The sequence below is a fragment of the Malania oleifera genome, chromosome 1 (genome assembly GCF_029873635.1).
Source record: "Malania oleifera isolate guangnan ecotype guangnan chromosome 1, ASM2987363v1, whole genome shotgun sequence".
NCBI classification, from domain to species: domain Eukaryota; kingdom Viridiplantae; phylum Streptophyta; class Magnoliopsida; order Santalales; family Ximeniaceae; genus Malania; species Malania oleifera.
The window spans coordinates 2,689,025-2,704,291 of record NC_080417.1 but is presented as its reverse complement, the minus strand read 5'-3'; the positions used below and the strand labels follow the sequence as shown (position 1 = coordinate 2,704,291).

Sequence of the window (15,267 nt, the reverse complement as noted above, 5' to 3'; positions counted from 1 at the left end):
CGACTCGTCGGAGAGAGATGAGAAGTTGGAGAAGTTTTTGAAGCCATATGCGAGCTTCAAAAGAGATGAGAGCTCTGAAAGGGTCGTCGAAGAGAGATGATACATCGAAAGGAGTCGTCGGAGGTAGATAAGAGGTTGGAAGGGATCGTCAACTCGTCGGAGAGAGATGAGAAGCTTGGAGGAATCGTCAGAAGCAGTCGTCGAGTCATCAAAGAGAGAGGAGGGGCTGGAGGAATCATCGAAGAGACGGAAGCTTGGAGGAAAGAAGCTTTGTTGAGAGGAAGGGGTTTTGGCGCTCTTATCAGGTTGCGCTTGTTTATATATATATATATATATATATATATATATATATATTAAATTAGGTGCTCCCAAAAGGTATACGCCTTCCTAAATGAGGCGTAAAAGGCGTAATTTTTTGCCTAATGTGTACGCCTTCTCCTCTCAAGCATACACATTTGAGGCTTTACGCCTTTCCAGTTATACCTTAGGACGTTTTATGCTAAAAATGCCTTGAGGTGCGCCTTACGAACACCTTTTAAAACATTAGTTTATATATGAATATTAAATGAGAATATTGGGGGGGGGGGGGGCATAAAACAGGTCAAGCAATTTTATCCAAATTTATTATGAATGGGTAAATTGGTCATTAGATGCAGGAGTAGAAGAGAGCATGATTCGGTTTTAACCAAATTAATCGATCAAGTTCGGTTGGTTCGGTTCGGTTTTAAAATAGGGAGATTTCGGATAGTCGGTTTTCGATTTGATTATGGGTAATTTATATTTCCACTAACCGAATTATTCTAATTTTTAATAAGTTAATAATTTAATATAAATTATTAAATTATATTATTTATGATTTTAATTTTTAGGCTAGGTTGGTTATTCGGGATTCAGCCATGCCAGTCTTCCCTCTTCTCTTCCTTCTTCGGCTCTTCCCTTCCCAAGTTCGCAATTCGCAAGTCGCAACTTCGCCGGCAGCCGGAACTCCCTGACTCCCAGTCCCATCCCTTCAGCTTCACCTTCCCTTCCCAGTTCCCTTCCCACTTCGCAGTCCGCACACAGTCGGCGACGGCTAGTTCGAACTTCCTGTTCCAGATCGACAGATCCAGTCTTCCCTTTCGGACTTCGGCTTCCACCTTCCCAACTTCGCAGCTTGCACTCTCGAAGACTCGCAGTACTCCTTCGGACCTTCCGTCCTTCAGGTTTTTCATTTTTCCGTTGAGTTCAAAACTCAAAAGTCTTTGCTGTTCGATGTTTATTGAAATTTTACAATACCCTAAGATGAACACAATGTGTTTGATTAAATGTATGAGAGAATATTTCCTCCAAATTATTGTATTCTTGTCGATCAGTCTCTCTCTTTAAAATGGGTTTCTTTGGGTTATTTGTTTATATTTGTTTGAATGTTCATTGAATTTTAGTTTTGTCCCTTTTTAATTTTTTTATATTTGTGTTTTCTTACTTTTGTTGTGCCCAAAGTCCAGTGCCCTGTTCTATTCTTCTTCGGCTCTTTCCTGCTCTTACCAATAACCCTTGTTTGCGTATCATGGAAAAGTTTTTTGGTGTTGAGAATTTGTCTGATGAGTTGTCTTCATTAGTGGTTGCAAAATTCTCTTTTGAGTACAAAAGCATAAAATAAAAGGATGGAGGATGAATTTGTTTTGAGAATTACTTATTTGTTTTAACGGAGAATTACTCATAATTAAATTTTTTTTATTTGGTTAACCGAATTAGCCAACAATTTGGTTCGGTTGGGTACTGACTCGGTTAAATAGACCAATCAGTTGGTTTGGTTATGGGGTGGAGTTAACCAAAATAATTCGATTAATTCGGTTAATTGGCCGAATTGGCCGAACCGACCGATTGCACACTCCTATGCAGGAGTGCACAACTCATTTTTGACCCTACCCATTTTGACTCATACCCAACTATCTAACATTTGAGCTAGTTTATTAGAATTTCTGTTCTACCATATGGCTAAACATTGATGATGATGACAATAACAATGACTTAATCAATGTTTTCACTTGTAAATTTAGGAGTACACAGTAAGGAATGATTTAGACATTTTTCAGCTTTGTGAATAGAAATTCTGTATGGTTCTTTCGGTCCTATCTATTTAATTGCCTCATATCCTATGTTATTTCTGTGCTTCTCTTTAATGTTTATTATTTCTATATAAGTATATAGTATTATTAATTGTTTTTTTCATGCCTGTCCAAGAATGGTGGGACTGTCTGCTGGAGAAAAGCTTTTCATAGAAGGTGGCATTGCTCAAGACCTCCGTTCTGATGGCCGAAAGAGATTAACATACCGGCCCATTAATGTTGAAACTGGAGTTATTCCTCAGGTAGAGTATATTAGCACACTATATTATGAAGCATAGTTTAACTTATGTTTGGCCATATGAACTTGCAAGTCCTTGTGTTCTCCCTATAATAATGGCCCTTCATTACAGGCTAATGGTTCAGCAAGAGTCAGGATGGGTGCAACGGAAGTTATTGTCAGTGTGAAGGTCTTTCATGTTCCAGATGCTAAAAACATTTACTTTATGTTGCTCGGCTGATGATGCTTTGTGTATTTTTACCATCGTCAACTACACTCCTGGTATGGAGTTTTTTGGTAGAATTAATTATGTTGCTTGGTAATTGCAGGCTGAACTTGGAAAACCAAGTCCATTACATCTTGACAAGGGAAAGGTGGTTATTTATGTCGATTGTAGTCCTACCGCTGGGCCGATGTTTGAGGTTGTATACCTTGATTGAATTGGTTTCTTATATCTCTAATTTGGTGCTTAGGGTCTCTGAGACCTGTTGGTTTCACTGTGATCACATGTAACGACTTGTAACTGCCAACTGGTAATCGTGTGGTTATGGTAAAAGATACTCTCCAAAAACCTGCAGTAGCACAGTGAAGTTAATCAGCTGCTAAGTATTTGAATGCATATTTCAATGTATATGTAAGCCTTTTTTGTTAGCGTGTGTCAGTGTGTCTGATACAATGGTTTATTAATTTGGTTTATTCAATTATCATTTTGAGCATATTTATGCATGTGCTTATCATTGTGAATGTAACAAATGTTATCCATGTACACAAGAGAATGAAATATAAGGGTTTATCTGGTTCATATTGATAAGTAAGCCTATGCTAGCATCTGCACTCAGTCTGTGTATGGGTTATTGTTATGATATCTTAGTCTATCTGCTTTTGCTGGATAATACTTACATATCATCTTCATGTGACATAAAAGAGAGATAGAATACCAGTGTTCTTCAATGCCATATTGGGGGCCTAGGAAGAACATGATGTTCGCTGCCTACCTCCACATTTGGAAACATTATTCTGTGATTTCAACTTTTTACCTCTAGGCTTGGGTATATCATTCATACAATTGGTCCATCTTCATGTAACATGTCTAATTAAATATTATTTTATTTTTAATTTTTGGGTTGTGTCTGTGGAGCCTTGTTTGGAAAATAAAATAGGAATCTAGTGGGATTAGCTGTTTAAATATCAGAGCTTTGAGTGTTTTGCAGGAAAAATAGCACAGGAGAACAGGGATAATGGCATCTTGAGAATAAATAAGAAAAAGAAAATTGTAAACCCTCCCTCTTTTCCATAAAAAAATAGCATGAACCGAAGAGATCAGTGTATGAAGATGGGGATTGATTCATTGTAATCATGCAATGCAAGTGATGGCAAGAGGGAGTGTTCATTGTGGAGTCTAGGACCGATCCAGGGGCCCTACATATCATTTGAGAAAATATTCAGACTTTGATTTGAAGATCCAAGTTTTGATTTGATTTCTTATTTTTTATAATTTGATTTTGGGCAATATTTCTTCATAGCAAGTTAAGTTTGTATTTTACAATTTAGGAAACTAATTTCTTATATTTAGTGGGCCATTAGCCTATGGAGATAGGTTGATTATTGAAACATACTTGGGTTTGTAAAGTGTGCATGTTTCTTGAGTATGCTATTGCAGTATCAACTTCGTATCAGAGCCAGCCTATGGGCTGTATCACCACAATCATCCCACCACAATGCATCTTCCATCAACAACATCTTCACTGTCTGTTGTGTCTCCACCAACGCAGCACCTCCAAATGAGTGATATTCCAGTCTTAATCACTGTTGTGTCTGTTGTGCCCAGACCTGCGCCACCTCATTGCTGACGCAATGAGTGGAGCTCGTAAAGATCCTCTTTGTTGCCCACCCAGCAATGTGCACCATCTTCCTGATTCACCGAAGGACCTTGGAGCAGCGCAACCTACATTTGTTTGCTTCACCAGCATGACTTTAGTCAGATTTGCACTGTCAGCGAACAACTTCAAGCCCTGCCACCGAAGGTGGCAGCACATCCACTTGCAACCACTGACATGAGAAAGTCTTCCCATTTTCCTAACTTGTGAGTTCCCCTTGCAAAATACCTGGGTGTTTTGGCCTGGTCTAATCCCATCTTGGTTACCTGAGCCTCTCTTCCTGTTGTTAGGCCAACTCGAGCCCATTCACCCCATCTCATTTAAGGCCCATATTTTTATTGAGCCCTTTCTATCTAACCCAACTTACTGTGAGGGGGGTCCAATATTTGATTGATAACTGAGGTTTCAACCACTGAGCTTGCTTATTCTGTCCTTTGATTGAGTGCTTTTTATATATAAAAAAATTAATTAGGAAAAACTGCTCCCCCCACCCCCCCTTAAAAAAAAAAAAAAACAAAAGATCTTGTGACCCTTCCCTTTGTCAGCTGCAAGCCTAACTGTGGGCTAACTCCAATCCAGCTGCACCTAGGAAATGTGGTAATGAAGGATGAGTTTGAGCCTGTGCAACAAGATGTGGTAGATTTGAAAGATTTCCGGGAACATGCTCATGACCTCATTTAGCAAATTCATGTGATTTCTCTCCCATGACCTCTTATAGCAAACTCATGGATGTCACAACAGAACAGCAGGGACATTGCTGGCCTTCGTAGAAACATTAAGGACCTTGGCAGTCAATTGGCCAAAGTATTGGCTCACTTGGATGCCCAAATGAGAAAAAAAAAGAGATCGGTTGATGATGTTTATACTTTCAGGTTCGGCTGCTTTTGCTGAGCAAACACAAGAACCACATGTGGCTGACTTTCATCATCATACTGTACGCCCCCCAACTACGGAATCAAGATCACACTCCCTGATTTCAATGGGGAAGGTGAAGTGCATGAACCCTATCATTGGTTTAACCGGTTAAAAGCATCTTTGTTGTTGAGGTGTTCGGGCCAAGGATATAGTCATCCTTGCCGTAACTTATTTAAAGGGTTATGGCAGCATTTTGTGGGGTACATAAAGTCATAGTGTTGGAATTGGGTAGAGGGTTCCATAATCGAGTGGATCCTTTGGGATTTTGTGCCAACCAATTATGCTTGGAAACCTAATTCTGATTGTGTTCATTGACTTAACATGGCGAGAATGTTGACCCATACACTTGGGAATTTCACCACCTTCTTGTCCGATGACAATTTGGTGAGAGTGAACAACAGCAAGCTATTAGGTACAGATGAAAACTCTGGTATGGCATCTATATCAAGCTCTAGTCATCCTTTTCCAAATCTGTTGAACAGGCTGCGCCCATCACCCGAGATTTAGAGAAGGCATTTGTCTTTATGAAGGACAGCTGGAAAAAGTGGTTGAATTGCAAGGATTTGAAAGGTGCAGCCATCTTGAGTCCTACAAAGACTGTGGAAGCCTACCAATTGAGAAACCCTTCAATGGAATGCTACGAGTGTGGGGAGAAGGGTCGTGTATCTGAATTATTGCCCTGACAAGAAGTCCTTACATATAGTGGAAAAAAGACTGAGCTTGAAGGAGATTGATTATGTCTGTGAACCTTTGGACTCTGCTAGCAGTGAGGAAGAGGATCCTGACAGTGAAAAGCCCTGCAGTTCATATTTGCTCTACTCTTTGCCAAGGTGATACAAGACCATATCCCAAACTGAACGAGCTTCCTAGACATGTAGGGTTTATCAAGCACAAGGGGCCCCAATAACTGGTAAGCATCGTTTTTGACTGGAGCGGAGATTAATTTTTGATATTTACATGCGTTGTTCGTCAGCATCGACTAGATGTTTTGAAGACACATAGTGCATGTTTCTGGTTTTCGAGTAGTTTTCAGAGATAGCTTGTCCTCGTGTGGATATCATATTGATTATGAGGCGGTATTTATTTATGTTTCTATGGTTGCACTTCTCTTAATGTTGACATAATGTTGGGGACACCCTGGCAGATAGTGTGTCACATGATCTATGATGGTCGTGTGAGCACCGAGTGTCCAGGTTGGCTGGAACCATTATGAGTTGCATTCTCAGCCATTATTGCTTGATCTTGGACCGATTCTTCTTCGATTTTGCCTTCTATTAATCAGCATTTTTTGAGGTTGAACTTTTCCAGGGTGAAGTAGAATGGAGTGTTCATAGTGGATGCTTGGACCAACCCCGGAGGCCGCCCATATCATTTAAGAAAATATCCAGATTTTGATTTGAGTTCTTATTTTTTATGATTTGATTTAACAATACTTTTTTGTAGCAAGTTAGGAAAGTTTGTATTTTACAAGTTAGGAGACTAAGTTCTTGACTTTAGTGGGTTGTAAGCCTTTGGAGGTGGTCAATTATTGAAATAAACTTGGGTTTGGTACCCCAAAGTGTGTGTGTTTCCTGAGCGTGCCCATGTAGCATCATGAAGTTCCACCTGCAAATCATGCACCACAAGCATCTTTCTTTTTTTTTCTTTTTTTTTTTTCTTCTTTTGAAGTTTCATTAGTCAGTTGTGTGCATCCTGGAAACTGAAGCCAAACCTTTATTCAGTTTAGGAGAACAAGCATAGACCCAACTAGACTATGCTAACTGATGCAGAAAAATATGAGCAGGTGCTGCCTTTTAGTTTAGTAACTGTATATGTTTTGATGTTTAATTCCCCATCTTACCCAGTGTCTAGTGAGGATATAAGTTGAATAAATAAATAAAACCTGTTTTTTGTCTTTTCATTTAAATGTCATGGTTTCTTCCTTGACACCCATTCCCCAACATCAATAATCTTGCTTTTGACAAGTCAGTACTTTAAGAGGTGTAATGAGATGCAACATGGAAGATTCTTTAAAAAGTATATGGTTCCAGCCCCCATGATTAGTCCTTGCTATTTGACTAGTGGGTTACTCTCTTCTTATAGATGGGTGTTCATCCCTAATCAATGTTCCTGGTCTTGATTGTGTGTGTTCCTCTCTATTGCACGTAGAATTATATTTGTTACTATTGTTATACATCTTGTAACTGGTTCTCCTTTTTGTTATGTGTTTGGGTGGGGGTTTAACCTCATCTTGTAAGTAAATGACATGTATTATGCACCACATAGGGCAGAGGAGGTGAGGATTTATCAACGGAACTTTCAGTAGCTCTTCAGCGATGCTTCTTGGGCAGTAAAAGTGGAGCAGGTACTAACTCTTCAAAATTGCCATGATTTTATTGTTTGTGCTTTTATTTTGTGGTTGCACCTATTGTCAAAGTGTGCATAGTCATTTTTGTGAATTTTTATGTCATATTTTTAGATGTTAAAATGAAATTGTTAACTTGTATTAAATCTGTCTTAAGGGGCTGGGATTGATCTCTCGTCTCTATCAATTGTTGAGGGAAAGGTGTGCTGGGATCTGTACATCGATGGTCTTGTGGTTTGTTCAGATGGGAATCTGCTGGATGCTTTGGGTGCTGCCGTCAAGGTATTCATTTATTTAGTTTTGTAAATTTTAGTCCTTTTGTGCAAATAAACCATGGGTTAAAGGAACTCTGATGCCTTTTAGTAGTTGGCGACCGAGATGAGCTTGAGCTGATTTTAGCTGGAGGCAGTATCAAGACTACAGATTATTTCAAAATTGCAAGCCCATCTTCTTCTTCTTCTTCTTCTTCTTCTTCTTCTTTGCCCTCTAGAAATTTCTGATTATCATTTATCTCAATGCATTGAGCTTGGCAACTCTGAAATGTCTCTTCAATGCCTATCTTGTATGTAAAAAGATGGCAAAACAAGCTTTCTTTGCTTTTTTTATGAAGGCGTTCTTTTACTGATTCATAGTCTTGCAAACAGTGATTATAGTTACTGCACATTATAGGCTGCTTTGAGCAATACAGGCATTCCGAAAGTTCATGTTGCAGTAGGTGCTGCTGGTGATGAGCAACCAGAGGTCGACGTCAGTGACGAAGAATTCTTGCAGTTCGACACCTCTGGGGTTCCTGTTTTGGTTACATTAACGAAGGTGGCAGAATGCATTACATATATGCCTAAAGTTATTTTGAAAGTTGACAAGATAACCGAAATTTATGCCCTTTTTTGTAGGTCGGTAAGCACTACATTGTTGATGCAACTTCAGAAGAGGAATCCCAAATGAGTTCAGCAGTGTCTGTTTCTGTTAACAGGCAGGGGCACATATGTGGTCTGACCAAACGTGGGGGTGTAGGCCTTGATCCAAGCATAGTTCTTGACATGATTTCTGTGGCAAAACATGTAAGTGAGCAGCTAATGAACAAATTGGATTCTGAAATATCTGCTGCAGAGGCCAGCGAAGAGGAAGCATGATGATGTTGGTATGCAGGAATAGAATGGAATTGAATGGAATAAAATTGAATTTATCATTTAATTTCATCATAATTTCTACTCAAAATTTCATTCCATTCCTTTCTTACCTCATTGTATTCTATAAATCGTATTCCATTGCATTCCACATGTTGGTGGGTTCATGGTGAACTTATTTTATGCAAAATTCAACTTTTAGGGCTACTGAATTAGGGGATAGAAACAGAATGCCTGCTGTATTTTTACTATTTTTAACATTTACTTAGCATGGTTAACCATGCTGCGAGCTGCAAGTATGCATTTTTGGGATTGGAAGTTACTGAGTTCATAAAATTTTACTGAATTGTACTGGATATCTAAAGTTAAGTTTAAATTGTGAAAATTTGAACTTGAAATTGTTAATTTTAGCTTTGATGAGACTTAGATGTAGATTTGGATCACCTTAAATATGATTCTTTAAAGATTAAACTACTAGAAATTTAAACAGTTTAAAAATGTACGAGACTTTATGAACTTAAAACTACTGTAGTCATTTGGTTTAGGAGAATAAAATTTGGCACTCATTGTTTTTACAAATAAATGATATGCTTGGTGCGTCTGAATCGATTCAGAATGAGTTGAGAGTAGAATAAAATAAAAAATTATGTGGAACATTTAAAACCTTGTTGACAAATTTTATTCTATTGTGTTCATTTCATTCTTGTGTAATAGGATATGGAACGGTTTTAATCTTGTTTATTTTTTTCTTATTTTCCTTTTTTCTAAAGAGAGCCTTTGTGTGATACAAATTATCTTTTAATTATAAGATTAAATAATGTGTAATTAAAAGATTAAAAAATTAAATTAAAATTTTAAAAAATCTCTCTAGCTTATTATTTTCTCAACGGCTACTCTTTAGTCATAAAGAGTGCTGGGGTACGATATTGTTCATAGTATATCAAGCGAAATATATTTTAAGATTCAACTCATCATATCCAGTGTATATAATGAGTCGAGAATTATGAAAAGATAGAATGAATAGATCAATAAATCTAAGTGATGTAATGTTAAATGAAAAATTATTAATAAAAATAAAATAATAGTTAAGCATGTTTCAATGAGTGCAACATTCTTTCACTTAAATATGTTGAAATGTCAAGAAAGATACAAAATAAAATTTATTATAATGTGTTAATGGTGCCTATCTGCCATTGTTAATTTAGGGAAATTATAAAGGATTCTTCCCCTCTATGTAGGGCTGTACACGGTTCGGTGCAGTTTGGTTTTGGCCAAAACTGAAAATCGAACCGAAATTATGCTTTAATTGAAAAACGAAAATGTGGCGGTTCAGTTGCGGTTTTTCGGTTTTAAACCGTTTTTTACAAAAAAAAATAACATTTATTTTTCATAAAATTGTTGAAAATTTATTGAGCATTTTAATTTTTTATAGGGATCGATAATTTTAACAAAATAAAATATATTGGACACTTTTAATGATAAAATATGTTGGTCACTTCTAAAATTAGAATTACATATCAATTCCACAATGTCTCAATCCTTAGGCACTTTTAATAATTAATTCTCTCTATCCCTAATTTCACAAAACAAGCAATGAAGCAAGCAAACATTCACAATAAACAAGAATATATATATATATATATATATATATATATATATATATAAATATCCCAAATTACAAATACCAAATAGACATTCTAATTGTTCATCAATGGTTTAAAATTTTAATGAATTGAAGTAATCCACATTCTTCCATCCACATTCTTCCATCTTCAAGATTGTAGCTTCAATTCTCTAATATATCCGTCAGCATCATTCCTAATAAAATAAAACAATATGAAAGTTACAACAAGATGAAATTAAATTGACGATCAATGTTCAATTGTTCATAATACATAATCTTACAAATAAATCATCCATGCTTATTTGATCACACATTCTTCCATCTTCAAAATTGTTACTTCAATTCTCCAATCTCGATGTAAACATCATTCCTAATAAAATGAAATAATATGAAAGTTATAACAAGATAAAATTAAATTGACTATCATTGTTCAATTGTTCATAATACATAATCTTACCAATAAATCATCCATACCAATTTGATCAAATTCTGAAATGAATGAAAAAGAAAAAGTTAATGAATTAGAGAAAATAAATACAAAACAATAATTAGAATAAAACAACTAGAAAATGTGAAAAAAATGTCTTAAGAAATTATGTTTTACCTTTCTCAAGTTTATCAAATTCTTCGAGGCTTTCTTCATAGTTCATTGGTAATGGTGAATTCCGCAACCAATCTTGAGAACATATAAGAGCCTCCACAATCTTAGGAGTCAATGATGTCCTGAAAGAATCAAGAACACGACCTCCCGTACTAAATGCAGACTCAGAAGCAACAATAGCTATGGGGATAGCCAAAACATCACGTGCCAATTGTGAAAGGATAGGAAACCTTGGATTATTTATCTTCCACCATCCTATAATATCAAATTCTTGACTACCCTCTTCAGGTGCCTCAGAAAGATACCTCTCAAGATCACTCTTGCCTTCCCCACCTTCTTTTTCTGACCTATGCCTCTTGAATTTATCTAGCATAACCATCATCATCTTCATTGTTGGTTAGTTATCATCCACCACATAGTCCATACCAGTGATACGACTAGAAGAACTAGAGCTAGCTTCGACAATTTTACCACTAGGTCCACTGCATTGGAATTGTCTACCTCCATTTTCATACTCATCATACATTGAAAAAATAACATCCTTCACCTTTTTACTCAAAATTGAAGATGTAGGAGGAGGAAACAGTTCAGAAAGGCCCCAATCCACATACTCTAACTTGTATCGAGGATCAAGAATGGTGGCAACAAATATCATCATATTCAGTTTTTTTGGATTCCCCCAATAATCATCATATTTATGTTTCATTTTGAATGCCATTTCACTTAATTCAAAATCATCACTTTTGCACCAATTTTCCAAAAAAGCATTAACCATGCAAATTTCATGGAAAAAAGTATTAGAAGTCACATAATTAGAACCAGAAACACGCAAAGTGAAGTGATAGAAACATCCTAAGAACTGCACCATCTTCCTCACATTATCCCAATCATCTTCCATTGGCTTTCCTTTTCCACCATCTTTTGAAAGATCAAGTGTAAAATCTCGGTCTTTTTCATCATATCTATCAAAAACTTTTTGAAATTTTTTAGCAGTGTCCAACATCATATATGTGGAATTCCATCTAGTAGGCACATCCAAACACAAATGTTTTTTACAATTAACCTTTTCTTCATCTGCACACTCTTTAAATTTAGTAGTTTTACCAGGTGATTGCCTAATATATTTTACTGCTTGCCTAATTCGAAGTACAAAATCTCCCACAAGTTTCAATCCATCTTGCACAATTAAATTAATGATATGTGCAACACACCTCATGTGCATGAACTCACCATTGAGCACACTACCCTTCCAATTGTTCACCCTCCTCTTTAAGAAACTGATAGCTGTACCATTAGAACTTGCATTATCTACAGTAATAGTAAAAACTAATCAATTCCCCAATCCAACAAAGCTTTCTCAATAGCAAAACGTAACACTTCCCCTCGATGACTAGGAACTGGACCAAAACTTAAAATTCTCTTGTGTAACCTCCATTCAATGTCAACAAAATGCACAGTTAGACACATGTAACTAACATTCTGTAAAGATGTCCAAGTGTCTGTTGTAAGGCAAACTCGTTGACAATTATGTTTTAAAAATTTTTTCAATTTCTTCTTCTCTTCTCTATATAAAAGAAGACAATCCCTTGCCACTGTCACTCATGATGGAACCTTAAATCTAGGTTCCATGAGGCTACAAAAACATTTAAAACCTTGTCCCTCCATAAATCTGAATGGTAGTTCATCCACTATCACCATATATGCTAAAGTTTTTCTAAGAATATTAGCATCATACTTTTGGCATGTTAACTATTTTTCTTCCATTTTTGTCTCTGGTTTGAAGTTGATTTGGGATTGATTACGATCATGAGGTCTCCCATAGGGATACTTAGCACATAAATTCAAATGATTCCACAAAACTCGTGTTCCATTCCTTCTTGAATCAGCACAAAACACTTTAGGACAATATTTACACTGAGCTTTAACCTCTCCAGTGTTATCAACACATAATCTAGTAAAATGATCACATACCTCTGATCTTGATTTAAACTTCCTCTTCTCACCCAATTCTGTTGTTGCAGCAACATTATTTACTGATTCTGTATTCATGTTTGGACTTGGACTCGAGCATGAGCTCGGACAAGGAGTTGTATTAAGACTTGCGTTGTCCCCAAATTCAGACATCTATAAAAATCATACATAAGTGCAAATTTATTAGATGGGACATGTTTAAAATGATAAAACAAAAAATTAATTAATTATATGCTTATTTTTGTCTATAAATCAAATAACAATTAATTCATATGAATAAAATAATAAAATTTAAAATATTATTATAAAAAATAAAAATTATTATAATTAATTTACTTAATTACTATAGTTTAAAAATAGGAGCAATTTTATCATACATGACAACAAAAAAATATTTAAAACATTTTCTATATATTATTTATTCTCTCTTGAAAAATTTAGAACATTTATGAATATTTTTTGTTTATTATATTTTAAATTCACATAGCTATTTTACTTTAATTTTGATTTTAATTTACATATAACAATAATTAATTTGATCCACAAAATTACTTTCAGAAACCAAAAAACTAGGCATCAACTCTAGCTTTCAATTTTTTTAAAAACAGTTATTGTTTGAAAAAATAAACTAAGTAATAAATTAGTAATATAAACAAGTGCATTTAGCCATTCATTCACTGCATTGTATTCTTCTCCACATAGAAATAAAAGCAGAAAATATAAAACAGAGAAAACATATAAAACTAAACTTACAGCTTACAGGCTACAACAGCAGCAGCAGGATGCAGGTGGTGCTCTGATCTGAAGAACTGAAGACACGGGAGCCAGGAGAGAGGCAGAGCCGCAGGCACACGGCGGATGCACGGCGCAACAGAGACAAGACTCGAGAGAGTGAGTCTGTGAGAGTGATGAGTGAGAGTCTGAGAGACGACTCAGACGAGGTCGGACGAGTGACGATGGACACACGACACAATGAAGTCACAGACTCACAACGAAAGGCGAGAGCCAAGAAGAGAAGAAGAAAAATGAGGAAGGAGGAGGAGGAGGAGGTGGAGGTGGGAGGCACGCACGGTGGACGACACACAACCGGCTGACAGAGTCACAGACTCACAGGCTCACAGCGAGAGCTGAGAAGATCAGAAGAGAAGAAGAAAAATGATGAAGGAAGAGGAGGGGGGAGGCACACTGGCCGGAGGTCGCTGCGCACGCACGCCGCTCACAGACTCACAATGAAGAACTGAGGAATGAGGATTGAGGAAGACGTAGAGGAGGAGGCGGGAGGGGGGCGGCGGCGTGAAATTGAATCAATTGATTGAAAACTGAAAAAGGTGAAAAGTGAAATGAAAAGCTGAAAACTGAAAAGTGAAAATATATAATTAAAAACTAAAACCCTAAGCACGTGTGTGTGTGTTACCGTATCCATGTATATAACTATATATAATTATATATATGTAAATCAGTTTTTTGGTTTTCTCGGTTCAATTCAAACTTAAAACTAAAACCGAAACTGAAATCGAATATTTTTATTTTTGTAAACCGGAACCGAAAACCGAAAAACCAAACCGTTTATGGTTTCGGTGCGGTTTCGGTGCGGTTTTTGGTTTTTCGGTAATTTTTGTACACCCCTACCTCTATGTGGCCGAGTGCTCTTAAATTATAAATATATTAAAAATGAGTTCCTCAATACAAACATACAGGTACAGGGAGGGGGAAGTTTCCTATATAATATTTCGTTAATTTATTGGTCAGGTATGAACATTTGAATTATTCACTTGTTTAATTATAAATGAATTGCCTTAATTATAAATTTATTTAATAATTTATAAATGAATTGCCTTAAATGTAAATTCACTTAACCTTCACTTATTATTGGTAGGATATTACATTATGTCCTTTGTAGACCTTGCTAACGTTGAGGGTTTGTGCATTGACTACATGTTTAGCAGGTAAAAATAAAATGGAATCAAAGGAATTGAATAGAATTTCTCACTTGAACTTTTCATGCTTTGCATTTAAAATTTCATTACATTGCATTCCTCACTAATTCCATTTCGCATATCAAACATGACACATTTGCTTATTTATTAGTCATATTTAACCTAATTTGCTAGGAGCTAGAGAGAGTAAGTGTAAAGACCCAAAAATTATAATAATTAAATAATAGAGAAGAAGGAAAAATTTAAAGGTCAAAACATGGTTCGTCGACAAATGTCCTGGTTTCATTGACGAACTCCCTGAAGGATTCGTGAACGAAATTCAATGTTCGTTGATGAAGAGATACCGAGAGGGGGTGTTTCGGACCCATTGGTTCGTCAACGAAATCCTCACCTTCATCGACGAACTCTCTTCTTCACCTCATCGACGAGGCCACGTGTCTCGTCGACAAAGCAACGGTTCAAGACGACTATAAATACGCAAAAATCAGGTTTTTAGTGAAAGAATCATTCTTCTCTCATTCTCTCTCTCTAGAAATGGATCCTCTC

General features: G+C 36.3%; 1 protein-coding gene across 1 annotated transcript; it reads left to right on the top strand.

Moving 5' to 3' along the window:
• Positions 1–863: 863 nt before the first annotated feature.
• LOC131153709 (uncharacterized) lies at positions 864–8,934 on the top strand. The gene is made up of 8 exons (XM_058106160.1): positions 864–1,202; positions 2,224–2,350; positions 2,459–2,515; positions 2,655–2,747; positions 7,383–7,461; positions 7,619–7,743; positions 8,131–8,274; positions 8,355–8,934. The coding sequence occupies exons 2-8, from the start codon at positions 2,225–2,227 to the stop codon at positions 8,592–8,594; spliced, it is 864 nt and encodes a 287-aa protein (XP_057962143.1). The 5' UTR covers positions 864–1,202; position 2,224; the 3' UTR covers positions 8,595–8,934.
• The last annotated feature ends 6,333 nt before the right edge of the window (positions 8,935–15,267 follow it).

Excerpts from the sequence above, each read along its gene's own strand:
- LOC131153709 (XM_058106160.1), top strand. The coding sequence starts at position 2,225 with ATGGTGGGACTGTCTGCTGGAGAAAAGCTTTTCATAGAAGGTGGCATT. Across the intron at positions 2,351-2,458 it reads AAACTGGAGTTATTCCTCAG|GCTAATGGTTCAGCAAGAGT; the intron begins GTAGAGTATATT and ends CCTTCATTACAG. Across the intron at positions 2,748-7,382 it reads CCGCTGGGCCGATGTTTGAG|GGCAGAGGAGGTGAGGATTT; the intron begins GTTGTATACCTT and ends TGCACCACATAG.